Source organism: Palaemon carinicauda, chromosome 18, assembly GCF_036898095.1.
Source record: "Palaemon carinicauda isolate YSFRI2023 chromosome 18, ASM3689809v2, whole genome shotgun sequence".
In the NCBI taxonomy this organism is placed as follows: Eukaryota; Metazoa; Arthropoda; class Malacostraca; order Decapoda; family Palaemonidae; genus Palaemon; species Palaemon carinicauda.
This window is the reverse complement of record NC_090742.1, coordinates 60,072,466-60,088,825: the sequence shown is the minus strand read 5'-3', so window position 1 is coordinate 60,088,825 and position 16,360 is coordinate 60,072,466. Positions and strand designations below refer to the sequence as shown.

Genomic DNA, 16,360 nt, shown 5'->3' with positions numbered 1-16,360 from the left:
CTTTAGTTTACTCTCGTATCCATGTTGCCCTTTTTCTGTCTCTTAATGTTATTCCCATCATTATTCTTTCCATAGCTCTTTAAGTTGTAACTAGCTTATGTTCTAAGGCTATAGTAAGGTTCCAAATTTCCGATGCAAAAGTTAATACTGTTAGGACCATCTGATTGATTAGTTTTCTTTTTATAGAAAGTAGCATTTTACATTTCATAATCTCATTTTGTTTACCAAAAGCTCTCCATCCCATGCTTATCCTCCTTTCAATTTTTGCTTTCATGTACTAAATGATACTCCACATTACAGCCTTGGGCTACATACCCCCATCTGATTGATTAGTGTTCTTTTTACAGAAAGTAGCATTTTACTTTCGTAATTAATTTTGTTTACCAAAATCTCTCCATCCCATGCTTACCCTCCTTTCAATTTTTGCTCTCATGTACTAGATGATATTCCACGTTACAGCCTTTGGCTACATACCCCCATCTGATTGATTAGTTTTTTTGTTACAGAAAGTGCATTTTACTTTCATAATTAATTTTATTTACCAAAATCTCTCCATCCCATGCTTACCCTCCTTTCAATTTTTGCTCTCATGTACTAAATGATACTCCACATTACAGCCTTGGGCTACATACCCCCATCTGATTGATTAGTTTTTTTTGTTACAGAAAGTGCATTTTACTTTCATAATTAATTTTATTTACCAAAAGCTCTCCATCCCATGCTTACCCTCCTTTCAATTTTTGCTCTCATGTACTAAATGATATTCCACGTTACAGCCTTGGGCTACATGACCCCAAAATTTTATAAACCAAATCTAAACTGTTCGATTTGATCGTTCCATTTTGGATATTCCAGTCGTGGGTGCCGCTACCTGCTTGGCCGCTCTGAGGATATGGCTCCAGGGACCGAAGTGTAAGAGTAAGGTTCGCCTGGATGGGAAGACTGTTGTGATCACGGGTGCCAACACAGGCATCGGCAAGGAGACCGCCAAGGATCTATCCAGGAGAGGTAGGGGAGGTGGTTTGGGTATAAGGACTTTGTCATTGGATGCTGAAGATGGGATTGCTTGAGATTAATCTGTTTTGAGATGGGAGGGGTTTTTTCTTTTTTTTTTTTTCTTTTAAGGGAGAGGGTTTGTTTATTTAGAGTTTAACATTGGCGAATAGTATGTGAAAACGTATGGTTAGATGAGTTATAAAAAATATGAAGACTAAATTGAAGTGTTTGATGGTGGTTGAATAGTATATATGGATATAAATATATATATATATATATATATATATATATATATATATATATATATATATATATATATATATATATATAAATGTAAATTATATATATATATATATATATATATATATATATATATATATATATATTATATATATATATATATATATATATATATATATATATATATATATATATATATATATGTGTGTGTGTATGTGTGTGTGTTTGTGTATGCGTTTGAGTTTTGCCTTGTTTAAGAAATATTCACATACCTTCAAAAACATTCAAATTAACTGTCTGTTCTCCCGTCTATTCACAACTAATGCACCCATATATTTTTAATAATTTCTTGTCTGGTTAATCCATCTAAAAATGAGGAAACAAAAGGAGTCACAGAAATCTTAAAATGCTTTCTCCGCGAGTGTCTGTTTTCAAGTTCTGTAAACGTGTGCTTGCCATATAAGCTTTTGGGTATTTCGATCATACACACAACTCTCTCTCTCTCTCTCTCTCTCTCTCTCTCTCTCTCTCTCTCTCTCTCTCTCTCTCAATCCACAATTTAATATAATCATCATGATAATAAAAATAACTCCCGCAGGGGCGAAGATCGTTATGCTGTGTCGAGATCTGGAAAAAGCACGCTTGGCGGCCGAGGAAATACACAAGGACACTGGCAACACAGTAGGGGTCTACCACCTCGACCTGGCGTCATTGGAGTCCGTGCGAAACACAGCTGCCACGCTCAAGGACACGGAACCAAAGATCCACTGTCTCATCAACAATGCAGGTAACAGATAGCAATTCTTGTCGATTAATTATTGTTTCATTTGTGTATGCGACCCGTCAAAAATAACGGATATCTGTAAATGTTTAGGTTCCTATGCACTCAGATTCAACCCTTCCTACTCCTGACTATAACCCCTCTCGCCAAGGTGTGACTACCTCTTCTCACCCCTACCTGAGGGACAGGGAGAGAACAAGTACTTATACGTCTGGCAATGTTGCTGAGCGTGACCGGAAAAATATATATATATATATACAGTATATATATATATATATATATATGTATATATATATATATATATATATATATATATATATATATATATATATATATATATATATATATATATATATATATATATAGAGAGAGAGAGAGAGAGAGAGAGAGAGAGAGAGAGAGAGAGAGAGAGAGAGACTTTTTATTACGTAGGGGAGACTAACGTTTAAAGGTTTAAAGGCCGCTCATGAATGGCAGGCAAGGGACAGTGACATTGCCCTATCAATCAGGACAATGCCCTAGAGACTGACCATATATCATATAATCAGCGCCCAAGCCCCTCTCCACCCAAGCTAGGACCAGGGACAGCCAGGCAATGGCTGCTGAGGACTCAACAGATAGACCTATAGGCTCCTCCAAACCCCTCCAACCTTAGCTCACAAGGATGATAAGGTTGCAGACACTAATGGCACAAACGAGACTGAGTGGGACTCGAACCCCCGACTGGCAAACACCAGGCAGAGACGTTACCAAGCAGGCCACAACAACCCTAGAGGTGATTAATGAAATAGATTGTCTTATTACCAATTGAAAGGATGAGGCTGTGATTACTGTAATAATAAATGCCTTGTATTATGGAATACAGGGAAGAATAGTCGTAATCATGAAATGAAGACTTTGAGATGAAATAACCGCATTTGAAAAACGGGAAGACATATTATCTCCAATTAAAATATATATACTATTATATAAATTTATAGTCAATGACCATAGTATCAGCAACGCCAGTTTGCAGTGCCAAATGAATCACTGTCTCTTGTTACAACTTAGTCTCAAATTCTCACCAGATTTGTGTTTGTACTGTACTTATGTCCTCGTTCTGTCCTTCGAATCCCCACCAGATTTGTATGTGTACTGTACCTGTGTCCTCGTTCTTTCCTCCGAATCCCCACCAGATTTGTATGTGTACTGTACCTGTGTCCTCGTTCTGTCCTTCGAATCCCCACCAGATTTGTATGTGTACTGTACCTGTGTCCTCGTTCTGTCCTCCGAATCCCCACCAGATTTGTATGTGTACTGTACCTGTGTCCTCGTTCTGTCCTCCGAATCCCCACCAGATTTGTATGTGTACTGTACCTGTGTCCTCGTTCTGCCCTCCGAATCCCCACCAGATTTGTATGTGTACTGTACCTGTGTCCTCGTTCTGTCCTTCGAATCCCCACCAGATTTGTATGTGTACTGTACCTGTGTCCTCGTTCTGTCCTCCGAATCCCCACCAGATTTGTATGTGTACTGTACCTGTGTCCTCGTTCTGTCCTCCGAATCCCCACCAGATTTGTATGTGTACTGTACCTGTGTCCTCGTTCTGTCCTCCGAATCCCCACCAGATTTGTATGTGTACTGTACCTGTGTCCTCGTTCTGTCCTCCGAATCCCCACCAGATTTGTATGTGTACTGTACCTGTGTCCTCGTTCTTTCCTCCGAATCCCCACCAGATTTGTATGTGTACTGTACCTATGTCCTGGTTCTGTCCTTCGAATCCCCACCAGATTTGTATGTGTACTGTACCTATGTCCTGGTTCTGTCCTTCGAATCCCCACCAGATTTGTATGTGTACAGTACCTGTGTCCTAAAGTATACCTTCGAATCATCACCAGATTTGTAAGTGTCCTGTAACTTTGCCTTAATTTGGGCCTTCAAATCCTCACCAGATTTGTATGTGTACTGTAGCTATGCCCTAATTCTCTACTGTACCTATGCCCTAATTCTCTACTGTAGCTATGCCCTAATTCTCTACTGTACCTATGCCCTAATTCTCTACTGTAGCTATGCCCTAATTCTCTACTGTACCTATGTCCTAATTCTCTACTGTACCTATGCCCTAATTCTCTACTGTACCTATGTTCTAATTCTCTACTGTAGCTATGCCCTAATTCTCTACTGTACCTATGCCCTAATTCTCTACTGTAGCTATGCCCTAATTCTCTACTGTACCTATGCCCTAATTCTCTACTGTAGCTATGCCCTAATTCTCTACTGTACCTATGTTCTAATTCTCTACTGTAGCTATGCCATAATTCTCTACTGTAGCTATGCCCTAATTCTCTACTGTACCTATGTCCTAATTCTCTACTGTACCTATGCCCTAATTCTCTACTGTACCTATGTTCTAATTCTCTACTGTAGCTATTCCATAATTCTCTACTGTAGCTATGCCCTAATTCTCTACTGTACCTATGTTCTAATTCTCTACTGTAGCTATGCCATAATTCTCTACTGTACCTATGTTCTAATTCTCTACTGTAGCTATGCCATAATTCTCTACTGTACCTATGTTCTAATTCTCTACTGTAGCTATGCCATAATTCTCTACTGTAGCTATGCCCTAATTCTCTACTGTACCTATGTTCTAATTCTCTACTGTAGCTATGCCCTAATTCTCTACTGTACCTATGTTCTAATTCTCTACTGTAGCTATGCCCTAATTCTCTACTGTACCTATGTTCTAATTCTCTACTGTAGCTATGCCCTAATTCTCTACTGTACCTATGTTCTAATTCTCTACTGTAGCTATGCCCTAATTCTCTACTGTACCTATGTTCTAATTCTCTACTGTAGCTATGCCCTAATTCTCTACTGTACCTATGTTCTAATTCTCTACTGTACCTATGTTCTAATTCTCTACTGTACCTATGTTCTAATTCTCTACTGTACCTATGCCCTAATTCTCTACTGTACCTATGTTCTAATTCTCTACTGTAGCTATGCCCTAATTCTCTACTGTACCTATGTTCTAATTCTCTACTGTAGCTATGCCCTAATTCTCTACTGTACCTATGTTCTAATTCTCTACTGTACCTATGTTCTAATTCTCTACTGTACCTATGTTCTAATTCTCTACTGTACCCATGTTCTAATTCTCTACTGTAGCTATGCCCTAATTCTCTACTGTACCTATGTTCTAATTCTCTACTGTAGCTATGCCCTAATTCTCTACTGTACCTATGTTCTAATTCTCTACTGTAGCTATGCCCTAATTCTCTACTGTACCTATGCCCTAATTCTCTACTGTAGCTATGCCCTAATTCTCTACTGTAGCTATGCCCTAATTCTCTACTGTAGCTATGCCCTAATTCTCTACTGTAGCTATGCCCTAATTCTCTACTGTACCTATGTTCTAATTCTCTACTGTAGCTATGCCCTAATTCTCTACTGTACCTATGTTCTAATTCTCTACTGTAGCTATGCCCTAATTCTCTACTGTAACTATGCCATAATTCTCTACTGTAGCTATGTTCTAATTCTCTACTGTAGCTATGCCCTAATTCTCTACTGTAGCTATGTTCTAATTCTCTACTGTAGCTATGCCCTAATTCTCTACTGTAGCTATGTTCTAATTCTCTACTGTAGCTATGCCCTAATTCTCTACTGTACCTATGCCCTAATTCTCTACTGTACCTATGTTCTAATTCTCTACTGTAGCTATGCCCTAATTCTCTACTGTACCTATGTTCTAATTCTCTACTGTAGCTATGCCCTAATTCTCTACTGTAGCTATGCCATAATTCTCTACTGTACCTATGTTCTAATTCTCTACTGTAGCTATGCCCTAATTCTCTACTGTACCTATGTTCTAATTCTCTACTGTAGCTATGCCCTAATTCTCTACTGTACCTATGTTCTAATTCTCTACTGTAGCTATGCCCTAATTCTCTACTGTACCTATGTTCTAATTCTCTACTGTAGCTATGCCCTAATTCTCTACTGTACCTATGTTCAAATCTCTACTGTAGCTATGCCCTAATTCTCTACTGTACCTATGTTCTAATTCTCTACTGTAGCTATGCCCTAATTCTCTACTGTACCTATGTTCTAATTCTCTACTGTAGCTATGCCCTAATTCTCTACTGTACCTATGTTCTAATTCTCTACTGTAGCTATGTTCTAATTCTCTACTGTACCTATGCCCTAATTCTCTACTGTACCTATGTTCTAATTCTCTACTGTACCTATGCCCTAATTCTCTACTGTACCTATGTTCTAATTCTCTACTGTAGCTATGCCCTAATTCTCTACTGTACCTATGTTCTAATTCTCTACTGTAGCTATGCCCTAATTCTCTACTGTACCTATGTTCTAATTCTCTACTGTACCTATGCCCTAATTCTCTACTGTACCTATGTTCTAATTCTCTACTGTACCTATGCCCTAATTCTCTACTGTACCTATGTTCTAATTCTCTACTGTACCTATGTTCTAATTCTCTACTGTAGCTATGCCCTAATTCTCTACTGTACCTATGTTCTAATTCTCTACTGTAGCTATGCCCTAATTCTCTACTGTACCTATGTTCTAATTCTCTACTGTAGCTATGTTCTAATTCTCTACTGTACCTATGCCCTAATTCTCTACTGTAGCTATGTTCTAATTCTCTACTGTAGCTATGCCCTAATTCTCTACTGTAGCTATGTTCTAATTCTCTACTGTAGCTATGCCCTAATTCTCTACTGTAGCTATGTTCTAATTCTCTACTGTAGCTATGCCCTAATTCTCTACTGTACCTATGTTCTAATTCTCTACTGTAGCTATGCCCTAATTCTCTACTGTACCTATGTTCTAATTCTCTACTGTAGCTATGCCCTAATTCTCTACTGTACCTATGTTCTAATTCTCTACTGTAGCTATGCCCTAATTCTCTACTGTACCTATGTTCTAATTCTCTACTGTAGCTATGCCCTAATTCTCTACTGTACCTATGTTCTAATTCTCTACTGTAGCTATGCCCTAATTCTCTACTGTACCTATGCCCTAATTCTCTACTGTACCTATGTTCTAATTCTCTACTGTAGCTATGCCCTAATTCTCTACTGTACCTATGTTCTAATTCTCTACTGTAGCTATGCCCTAATTCTCTACTGTACCTATGTCCTAATTCTCTACTGTAGCTATGCCCTAATTCTCTACTGTACCTATGTTCTAATTCTCTACTGTAGCTATGTTCTAATTCTCTACTGTAGCTATGCCCTAATTCTCTACTGTACCTATGTTCTAATTCTCTACTGTAGCTATGCCCTAATTCTCTACTGTACCTATGCCATAATTCTCTACTGTAGCTATGCCCTAATTCTCTACTGTACCTATGCCCTAATTCTCTACTGTAGCTATGCCCTAATTCTCTACTGTACCTATGCCCTAATTCTCTACTGTACCTATGTTCTAATTCTCTACTGTAGCTATGCCCCAATTCTCTACTGTACCTATGTTCTAATTCTCTACTGTAGCTATGCCCTAATTCTCTACTGTAGCTATGCCCTAATTCTCTACTGTACCTATGTTCTAATTCTCTACTGTAGCTATGCCCTAATTCTCTACTGTACCTATGTTCTAATTCTCTACTGTAGCTATGCCCTAATTCTCTACTGTACCTATGCCATAATTCTCTACTGTACCTATGTTCTAATTCTCTACTGTAGCTATGCCCTAATTCTCTACTGTACCTATGTTCTAATTCTCTACTGTAGCTATGCCCTAATTCTCTACTGTAGCTATGCCCTAATTCTCTACTGTACCTATGTTCTAATTCTCTACTGTAGCTATGCCCTAATTCTCTACTGTACCTATGTTCTAATTCTCTACTGTAGCTATGCCCTAATTCTCTACTGTACCTATGTTCTAATTCTCTACTGTAGCTATGCCCTAATTCTCTACTGTACCTATGTTCTAATTCTCTACTGTAGCTATGCCCTAATTCTCTACTGTACCTATGTTCTAATTCTCTACTGTAGCTATGTTCTAATTCTCTACTGTAGCTATGCCCTAATTCTCTACTGTACCTATGTTCTAATTCTCTACTGTACCTATGTTCTAATTCTCTACTGTACCTATGTTCTAATTCTCTACTGTACCTATGCTCTAATTCTCTACTGTACCTATGTTCTAATTCTCTACTGTACCTATGTTCTAATTCTCTACTGTAGCTATGCCCTAATTCTCTACTGTACCTATGTTCTAATTCTCTACTGTAGCTATGCCCTAATTCTCTACTGTACCTATGTTCTAATTCTCTACTGTAGCTATGCCCTAATTCTCTACTGTACCTATGTTCTAATTCTCTACTGTAGCTATGCCCTAATTCTCTACTGTACCTATGTTCTAATTCTCTACTGTAGCTATGCCCTAATTCTCTACTGTAGCTATGCCCTAATTCTCTACTGTAGCTATGCCCTAATTCTCTACTGTAGCTATGCCCTAATTCTCTACTGTACCTATGTTCTAATTCTCTACTGTAGCTATGCCCTAATTCTCTACCGTACCTATGTTCTAATTCTCTACTGTACCTATGTTCTAATTCTCTACTGTAGCTATGCCCTAATTCTCTACTGTACCTATGTTCTAATTCTCTACTGTAGCTATGCTCTAATTCTCTACTGTACCTATGTTCTAATTCTCTACTGTAGCTATGCCCTAATTCTCTACTGTACCTATGTTCTAATTCTCTACTGTAGCTATGCCCTAATTCTCTACTGTAGCTATGTTCTAATTCTCTACTGTAGCTATGCCCTAATTCTCTACTGTAGCTATGTTCTAATTCTCTACTGTAGCTATGTTCTAATTCTCTACTGTAGCTATGCCCTAATTCTCTACTGTACCTATGTTCTAATTCTCTACTGTAGCTATGCCCTAATTCTCTACTGTACCTATGCCCTAATTCTCTACTGTAGCTATGCCCTAATTCTCTACTGTAGCTATGCCCTAATTCTCTACTGTACCTATGTTCTAATTCTCTACTGTAGCTATGCCCTAATTCTCTACTGTACCTATGTTCTAATTCTCTACTGTAGCTATGCCCTAATTCTCTACTGTACCTATGTTCTAATTCTCTACTGTAGCTATGCCCTAATTCTCTACTGTACCTATGTTCTAATTCTCTACTGTAGCTATGCCCTAATTCTCTACTGTACCTATGTTCTAATTCTCTACTGTAGCTATGCCCTAATTCTCTACTGTACCTATGTTCTAATTCTCTACTGTAGCTATGCCCTAATTCTCTACTGTAGCTATGCCCTAATTCTCTACTGTACCTATGTTCTAATTCTCTACTGTAGCTATGCCCTAATTCTCTACTGTACCTATGTTCTAATTCTCTACTGTAGCTATGCCCTAATTCTCTACTGTACCTATGTTCTAATTCTCTACTGTAGCTATGCCCTAATTCTCTACTGTACCTATGTTCTAATTCTCTACTGTAGCTATGCCCTAATTCTCTACTGTACCTATGCCCTAATTCTCTACTGTAGCTATGCCCTAATTCTCTACTGTACCTATGCCCTAATTCTCTACTGTAGCTATGCCCTAATTCTCTACTGTACCTATGCCCTAATTCTCTACTGTAGCTATGCCCTAATTCTCTACTGTACCTATGCCCTAATTCTCTACTGTAGCTATGCCCTAATTCTCTACTGTAGCTATGCCCTAATTCTCTACTGTACCTATGTTCTAATTCTCTACTGTAGCTATGCCCTAATTCTCTACTGTACCTATGTTCTAATTCTCTACTGTAGCTATGCCCTAATTCTCTACTGTAGCTATGCCCTAATTCTCTACTGTACCTATGTTCTAATTCTCTACTGTACCTATGTTCTAATTCTCTACTGTACCTATGTTCTAATTCTCTACTGTACCTATGTTCTAATTCTCTACTGTACCTATGTTCTAATTCTCTACTGTAGCTATGCCCTAATTCTCTACTGTACCTATGTTCTAATTCTCTACTGTAGCTATGCCCTAATTCTCTACTGTACCTATGTTCTAATTCTCTACTGTAGCTATGCCCTAATTCTCTACTGTACCTATGTTCTAATTCTCTACTGTAGCTATGCCCTAATTCTCTACTGTACCTATGTTCTAATTCTCTACTGTAGCTATGCCCTAATTCTCTACTGTACCTATGTTCTAATTCTCTACTGTAGCTATGCCCTAATTCTCTACTGTAGCTATGCCCTAATTCTCTACTGTAGCTATGCCCTAATTCTCTACTGTAGCTATGCCCTAATTCTCTACTGTAGCTATGTTCTAATTCTCTACTGTAGCTATGCCCTAATTCTCTACTGTACCTATGTTCTAATTCTCTACTGTAGCTATGCCCTAATTCTCTACTGTAGCTATGCCCTAATTCTCTACTGTACCTATGTTCTAATTCTCTACTGTAGCTATGCCCTAATTCTCTACTGTAGCTATGCCCTAATTCTCTACTGTACCTATGTTCTAATTCTCTACTGTAGCTATGCCATAATTCTCTACTGTAGCTATGCCCTAATTCTCTACTGTACCTATGTTCTAATTCTCTACTGTAGCTATGCCATAATTCTCTACTGTACCTATGTTCTAATTCTCTACTGTAGCTATGCCCTAATTCTCTACTGTAGCTATGCCCTAATTCTCTACTGTACCTATGTTCTAATTCTCTACTGTAGCTATGCCATAATTCTCTACTGTAGCTATGCCCTAATTCTCTACTGTACCTATGTTCTAATTCTCTACTGTAGCTATGCCATAATTCTCTACTGTAGCTATGCCCTAATTCTCTACTGTACCTATGTCCTAATTCTCTACTGTAGCATTGCCCCAATTTTTTGCTGTACCTATGCTTTAATTCTTTACTGTAGTTATGCCCTAATTCTCTACTGTACCTATGCCCTAATTCTCTACTGTACCTATGCCCTAAATCTCTACTGTACCTATGCCCTAAATATGTACTGTACCTATGTCCTAATTCTCAAGACCCTCATCAATACCCCTACCATAGGTGTCATGATGTGCCCAAGGTGGGAGACGAAAGATGGGTTCGAGATGCAACTGGGTACCAATCACTTGGGTCACTTCCTCTTGACTCTGCTCCTGCTGGATCAGGTAAAGGCCGCAGCCCCGTCTAGGATCGTCACTGTGTCGTCGATTGCACATACCCGTAAGTTCCAAGGAGGTTTTTTTTTATTAGCAAATAAGTGAATAATTAAGTAAATAGATTTATGAATAAATATAAATATGAATATAAATAATTGGGTTTATTTGCAAATAAGTAAAGGGTCTGTTTTCAAATAAGTAAAGGGTCTTTTCAAATAAGTAAAGGGTCTGTTTTCAAATAAGTAAAGGGTCTTTTCAAATAAGTAAAGGGTCTGTTTTCAAATAAGTAAAGGGTCTTTTCAAATAAGTAAAGGGTCTGTTTTCAAGTAATTAAGTGAAAATCGTGTGAATAAATATCTTTTGCCTCTTAAGATACTGTGGTTTATTTGCAAATAAATAAGTTAATTGATTAAGTAAATAAATGTATGATTAAGACATTTTGCTTCTAAAGCTATTGGGGTTTATTTGCTAATAAGTAAGTGAATCATTAGGTAAATAAATGTATGAATAAATATGTTTTGCCTCTTAAGCTCCTGGGGCTTGTTGATACAAAGTTGCTCAGCTACCCTGAGGAGGCATTTTATCCTTTATCTTGCTTGTTGCTTATTTCTGAATAGAGGCTTTTCATTATGGAACAAGAGCCCGTATTGTTGATTCAGAATCTTCTTATCTATACTATTATTAGAAGGGTATAGTCTACTGCTGATCCTTACCACAGTAAAAGCATTCAGAAGAAAATATATTGAATTATTTTATTGCAATGCGTATTTATTACTTTTCATTCTTCACTCTAGTTTTAATCTTTTGTAAATAAAAGTAAAGATTATTTGCAACAGCATGTTTAATCTAAGTAAAATTTAATCATCTTCAGTTAAATATGTTTCACATAGATAGCTTTATATCTGAAAAGACTACTGTATCAGTTATAATATAACAACAACAACAACAACAAATGCAGCCACTTCTAGTCCACTGCAGGACAAAGGCCTCAGACATGTCAATTCATGTCTCTGATTTGGCCAGTTTTCATCTCCACGCTGACCAGTGCGGATTGATGATGGTGAGAGATTTTTGTCTGATCGCTCACAGCAAACCCACCTATAGTCAATACTTTTCAGTGAGGCAGATTTACACCGACTTGCAGGGGTGCCCTTTTAGCTCGGAAAAGTTTCCTAATAGCTGATTGGTCAGACAAAAACATTTCCGACCAATCCGCTGTTATGAAACTTTTCCGAGCTAAAAGGGCCCCCCTGCGAGTCAGTGCAAATCTGCCTAACTAAATAGAATTGACTACAGTATGGGTGGCCCTTACCAGCACAGCTTTGCTGATCATGGCTATGTGCTAACCCTCTACCCACATTAAGGTATCAACAGTCAGAAAGAGAATAGTTGTCATCATACATTTTATTTTGCGTAGAACTTAAAAGACTGACTAATGAATTATTCTTCCCTTATATGCAGAGGGAAGGATGCACTGGGAAGACCTGATGAGGACCGAAACCTATGATGCAAAAGAGGCCTACTGTCAAAGCAAACTAGCCAATGTGTTGTTTTCAAGAGAGCTTGCCAAAAAACTTCAAGGTGGGTAGTTTTTTTCTTTTTTACCTAGTTTGTGCATTTAGGAATGCGATGCATGTTCATTCCATTTTATCGCTAACTTAAAACACGTACATTCAGTGTAATGCGAATTTAGTTTATGAAAACATTTCATGATAGGCCTGTATTATAATACCAAATTTTCCTTCAATATAGTTTTTCTCAAGGTGTCGAAATACTTTTCATATTAGATTAGTGAAATGTTAAATGCATTGTCCTAATTATTTTATATGTGAACAACCCATGAAGATATATCGTCATCATCTCCTCCTACGCCCATTGACGCAAAGGGCCTTGGTTAGATTTCGCCAGTCGTCTCAGATAGAGCTTTTAATTCAATATCTCCTACTTCATGCTTCCATGTAGGCCTGGGTCTTCCAACTCTTCTAGTGCCTTGTGGGAGACCTAGATGAACGTTTGGTGAACTAATCTCTCTTAGGGAGTGCGAGGAGCATTTCCAGACCATCTCCATCTACCCCTTCCCATGATCTCATCCATATATACGTATCAAATCTTTGACTTATGAGAATATCCACAATCTTTTTGCCTTGTTTTATTTAGCGAAAATTAAGACATAGAATTCTGTTTTGTACTATAACCTTTACTTATCCTATCATTGATTTTTAACGCTAGTTTAAACAGTCATATTAGGATACTGGTACTTTTTTCGGACTGATTTACGGTTATATATCGGTTCCCCAGTATGTTTTCCCCACCCAAAACCCCGGGTTCCCAAAGGGGGTCCCCCATTATCGGAGGATATAGATGTATATATATTTCTGTAACTATTCATTTGCGACGGGAACGAGTGTTATTTTCGAAGGGAGCGTAATTTTTCCTATAAGAAAAAGTAGTTGGAATACTAGGATACATTGCCATGTAATACACTACAATGAAACCCTTTTTTCTTCTTATGGAACCAAAGATCTTTTTTATTTCGTTAAAAGAAATTTATAGGGAAACTGGTTAAACTTAGACATGCCTTTTCTCAATATTGTTAAACTAGAGTTAAATAAGAGCCTCCAGTGGGTAAATGTGCGGTTGTGAATGGGAAAAGTCGTGAAATATAACTTTTATTTATTAGCTCATGAAAGGTTTATAACTGAATTTGGGAACTGTTTTTTTTTTCATCTTAATGAACGTAACACGTTTACCGTGTGGTTAAGTCTCTTAATTTTGAAAATGTTCCCCCATCAATGAAGCGTACTGAACAGTACAAAATATCTTCATAAAATCAATACGAGTTAATTTGTACTTCATAAGAAATTCAATTATTTTGCACACGTGAAAGACTGATGTCCTGGGTGTGTTAGGTTCCAATATACCTTGGAAAATGTAAGATATCTGATCGTAAAATCACCAAAACAAATATTTTATTCTTTCTTTGCTAGGATGTAATTAAATAAGTTTATCCTGTGAAATTCTGATTATCCATTTTCTTTCTTAGCCAATCAGTTATAAAAGAAAACGGAATTCATGGCTAACTCAACTATATAATCGTATTTTTACAGGCACAGGAGTCACAACATATTCTTTACATCCGGGAGTAGTCCAGACAGAGCTTGGCCGCCACATACACGAGTCTGTTAATGACTTCATCCACTGGGCCTTCCATTTCTTTGGACAATTCTTCTTTAAGACCGTCGAACGCGGTGCTCAGACGACAATATACTGCGCTGTGGACGAAAGCCTAGCCAACCAGACTGGAAAGTATTACAGGTAAGTTCTGCTTAAATGGCGCATTTGGTCTTTAGTATAACCAATTTCCTATCATTTATAGCCTTGTTACAAATTGTTTCGTTTTTAAATTTAATTATTCGTTTGTAATTAAATATAGGAACGTAATGAATGATTAAGGATCTCTCTCTCTCTCTCTCTCTCTCTCTCTCTCTCTCTCTCTCTCTCTCTCTCTCTCTCTCTCTCTCTCTCTCTCTCTCTCTCTCTCTCTCTCTCTCAGATATTACAATCTTTACTATTTTTATTGTGTAGGGCTACTGGAAATATAAGGACGTCGGCATGTTGATACAAATGACTAATACTTTTTACAATGCTCTTCCACTATCTTAGGGTAGAGTTCTCTTCCTTGAAGGTACTATCAGGCACACTATTCTATCTTATTTCTCTTCCTCTGTATTTTTTTTTCTTATTTTTCATAGTATATATACGAAATATCTTAATTTTCTGTTCTTAAAATATTTTCTTTTAATGATTCTTTACCTCTCTTGTAGTCTATTTATTTCCTTGTTTCTTTTCCTCACTGGGCTATTTTTCCTTGTTGGAGCCTTTGGGCATAAGCATGCTGCCTTTCCAATTAGAGTTATAGCTTAGCTCGTAATGACAATAATGATAAGAGGGGTCCTTTGACTGGCCAGACAGTACTACATTGGACCCTTCTCTCTGGTTACGGTTCTTTCCCTTTGCCTACACAGACACCGAATAGTCTGGCCTATTTTTTACAGATTCTCCTCTGTCCTCATACACCCGACAACACTGAGATTACTAAACAATTCTTCTTCACCCAAGGGGTTAACTATTGCAATGCAATTGTTCAGTGGCTACTTTCCTCTTGGTAAGGGTAAAAGAGACTCTTTAGCTATGGTAAGCAGCTCTTCTATGAGAAGGACACTCCAAAATCAAACCATTGTTCTCTAGTCTTGGGTAGTGCCATAGCCTCTGTACCATGGTCTTCCACTGTCTTGGGTTAGAATTTTCTTGCTTGAGGGTACACTCGGGCACACTGTTTTATCTAGTTTCACTTCCTCTTGTTTTGTTAAAGTTTTTATAGTTTATATAGGAAATATTTAATCTAATGTTACTATTCTTAAAATATTCCATTTTTTTGTTGTTTCCTTTCCTCAATGGGCTATTTTCCCTGTTGGGGCCCCTGGGCTTATAGCATCCTGCTTTTCCAACTAGGGTTGTAACTTAGCATTTAATAATAATTACAATATGTGTGCTAACAAACAATTTTCCCTTCAGTGACTGCGCAGAGAAAAAGCCGCACCCTAGAGGCGAATGCGATGATGATGCCCACCGCCTTTGGGATACAAGCCTTCGATTAGTCGGATTGGACCATTACAGCGTTTAAGGTGTAAAGACATGAACAATTCTGTTGCTATGTGACTTTATATATTTTTACTACATTCATCCTCCTCTATGATCTGTGTCTATCACGTGTCTGTCTATCTAGCTATTACAATTATTTGCTTTCCAGCTTCAGGAGCCTCCATAAGTCTTTATTTTATCTTTATTTCTTAGTAATCACAGCCCAGTTGTAGTCCCATTTGTGTATTTAGTTTTTCTTGAGCAAATAAACTCCATCTTGGACATGGCTTTTATTAAGCAGAGATCGGAACTCTTCGAGATTAAATTATTGGTAAATAATGCTCTAATCATGGAAAATATGAATCACATGTAGTTTTTTAGATAAAAACTTCTTTCCAGGAATTTACGAATTTTTTTTTCAAGCAAGATAATCATACTGTTGATAATCGATTCATGTAATAAATGTAGAAGTGGATTATACAGAGGACCGATCTTATAAAGAAAGTATTTAAACATCTATATTTTCATTTTCCAATAAACAAAATTAACCATTCACACCTAAGCCATGCGATTTTTTTTCTC

At 37.5% G+C, this 16,360-nt stretch overlaps 1 protein-coding gene across 6 annotated transcripts in view; it reads left to right on the top strand.

Moving 5' to 3' along the window:
• The window catches only part of LOC137657826 (retinol dehydrogenase 13-like), an 84,203-nt gene extending 68,050 nt beyond the window's left edge, over positions 1–16,153 (top strand). For all 6 annotated transcript variants that reach the window (XM_068392396.1, XM_068392395.1, XM_068392393.1 and 3 more), the window contains 6 exons: positions 856–1,008; positions 1,835–2,023; positions 11,043–11,201; positions 12,599–12,718; positions 14,245–14,452; positions 15,713–16,153. In XM_068392396.1, the coding sequence (XP_068248497.1) occupies positions 856–1,008; positions 1,835–2,023; positions 11,043–11,201; positions 12,599–12,718; positions 14,245–14,452; positions 15,713–15,821 (938 nt within the window). In that variant the 3' untranslated portion in view covers positions 15,822–16,153. The remainder of the gene's footprint in view (positions 1–855; positions 1,009–1,834; positions 2,024–11,042; positions 11,202–12,598; positions 12,719–14,244; positions 14,453–15,712) is intronic.
• Positions 16,154–16,360: the final 207 nt, after the last annotated feature.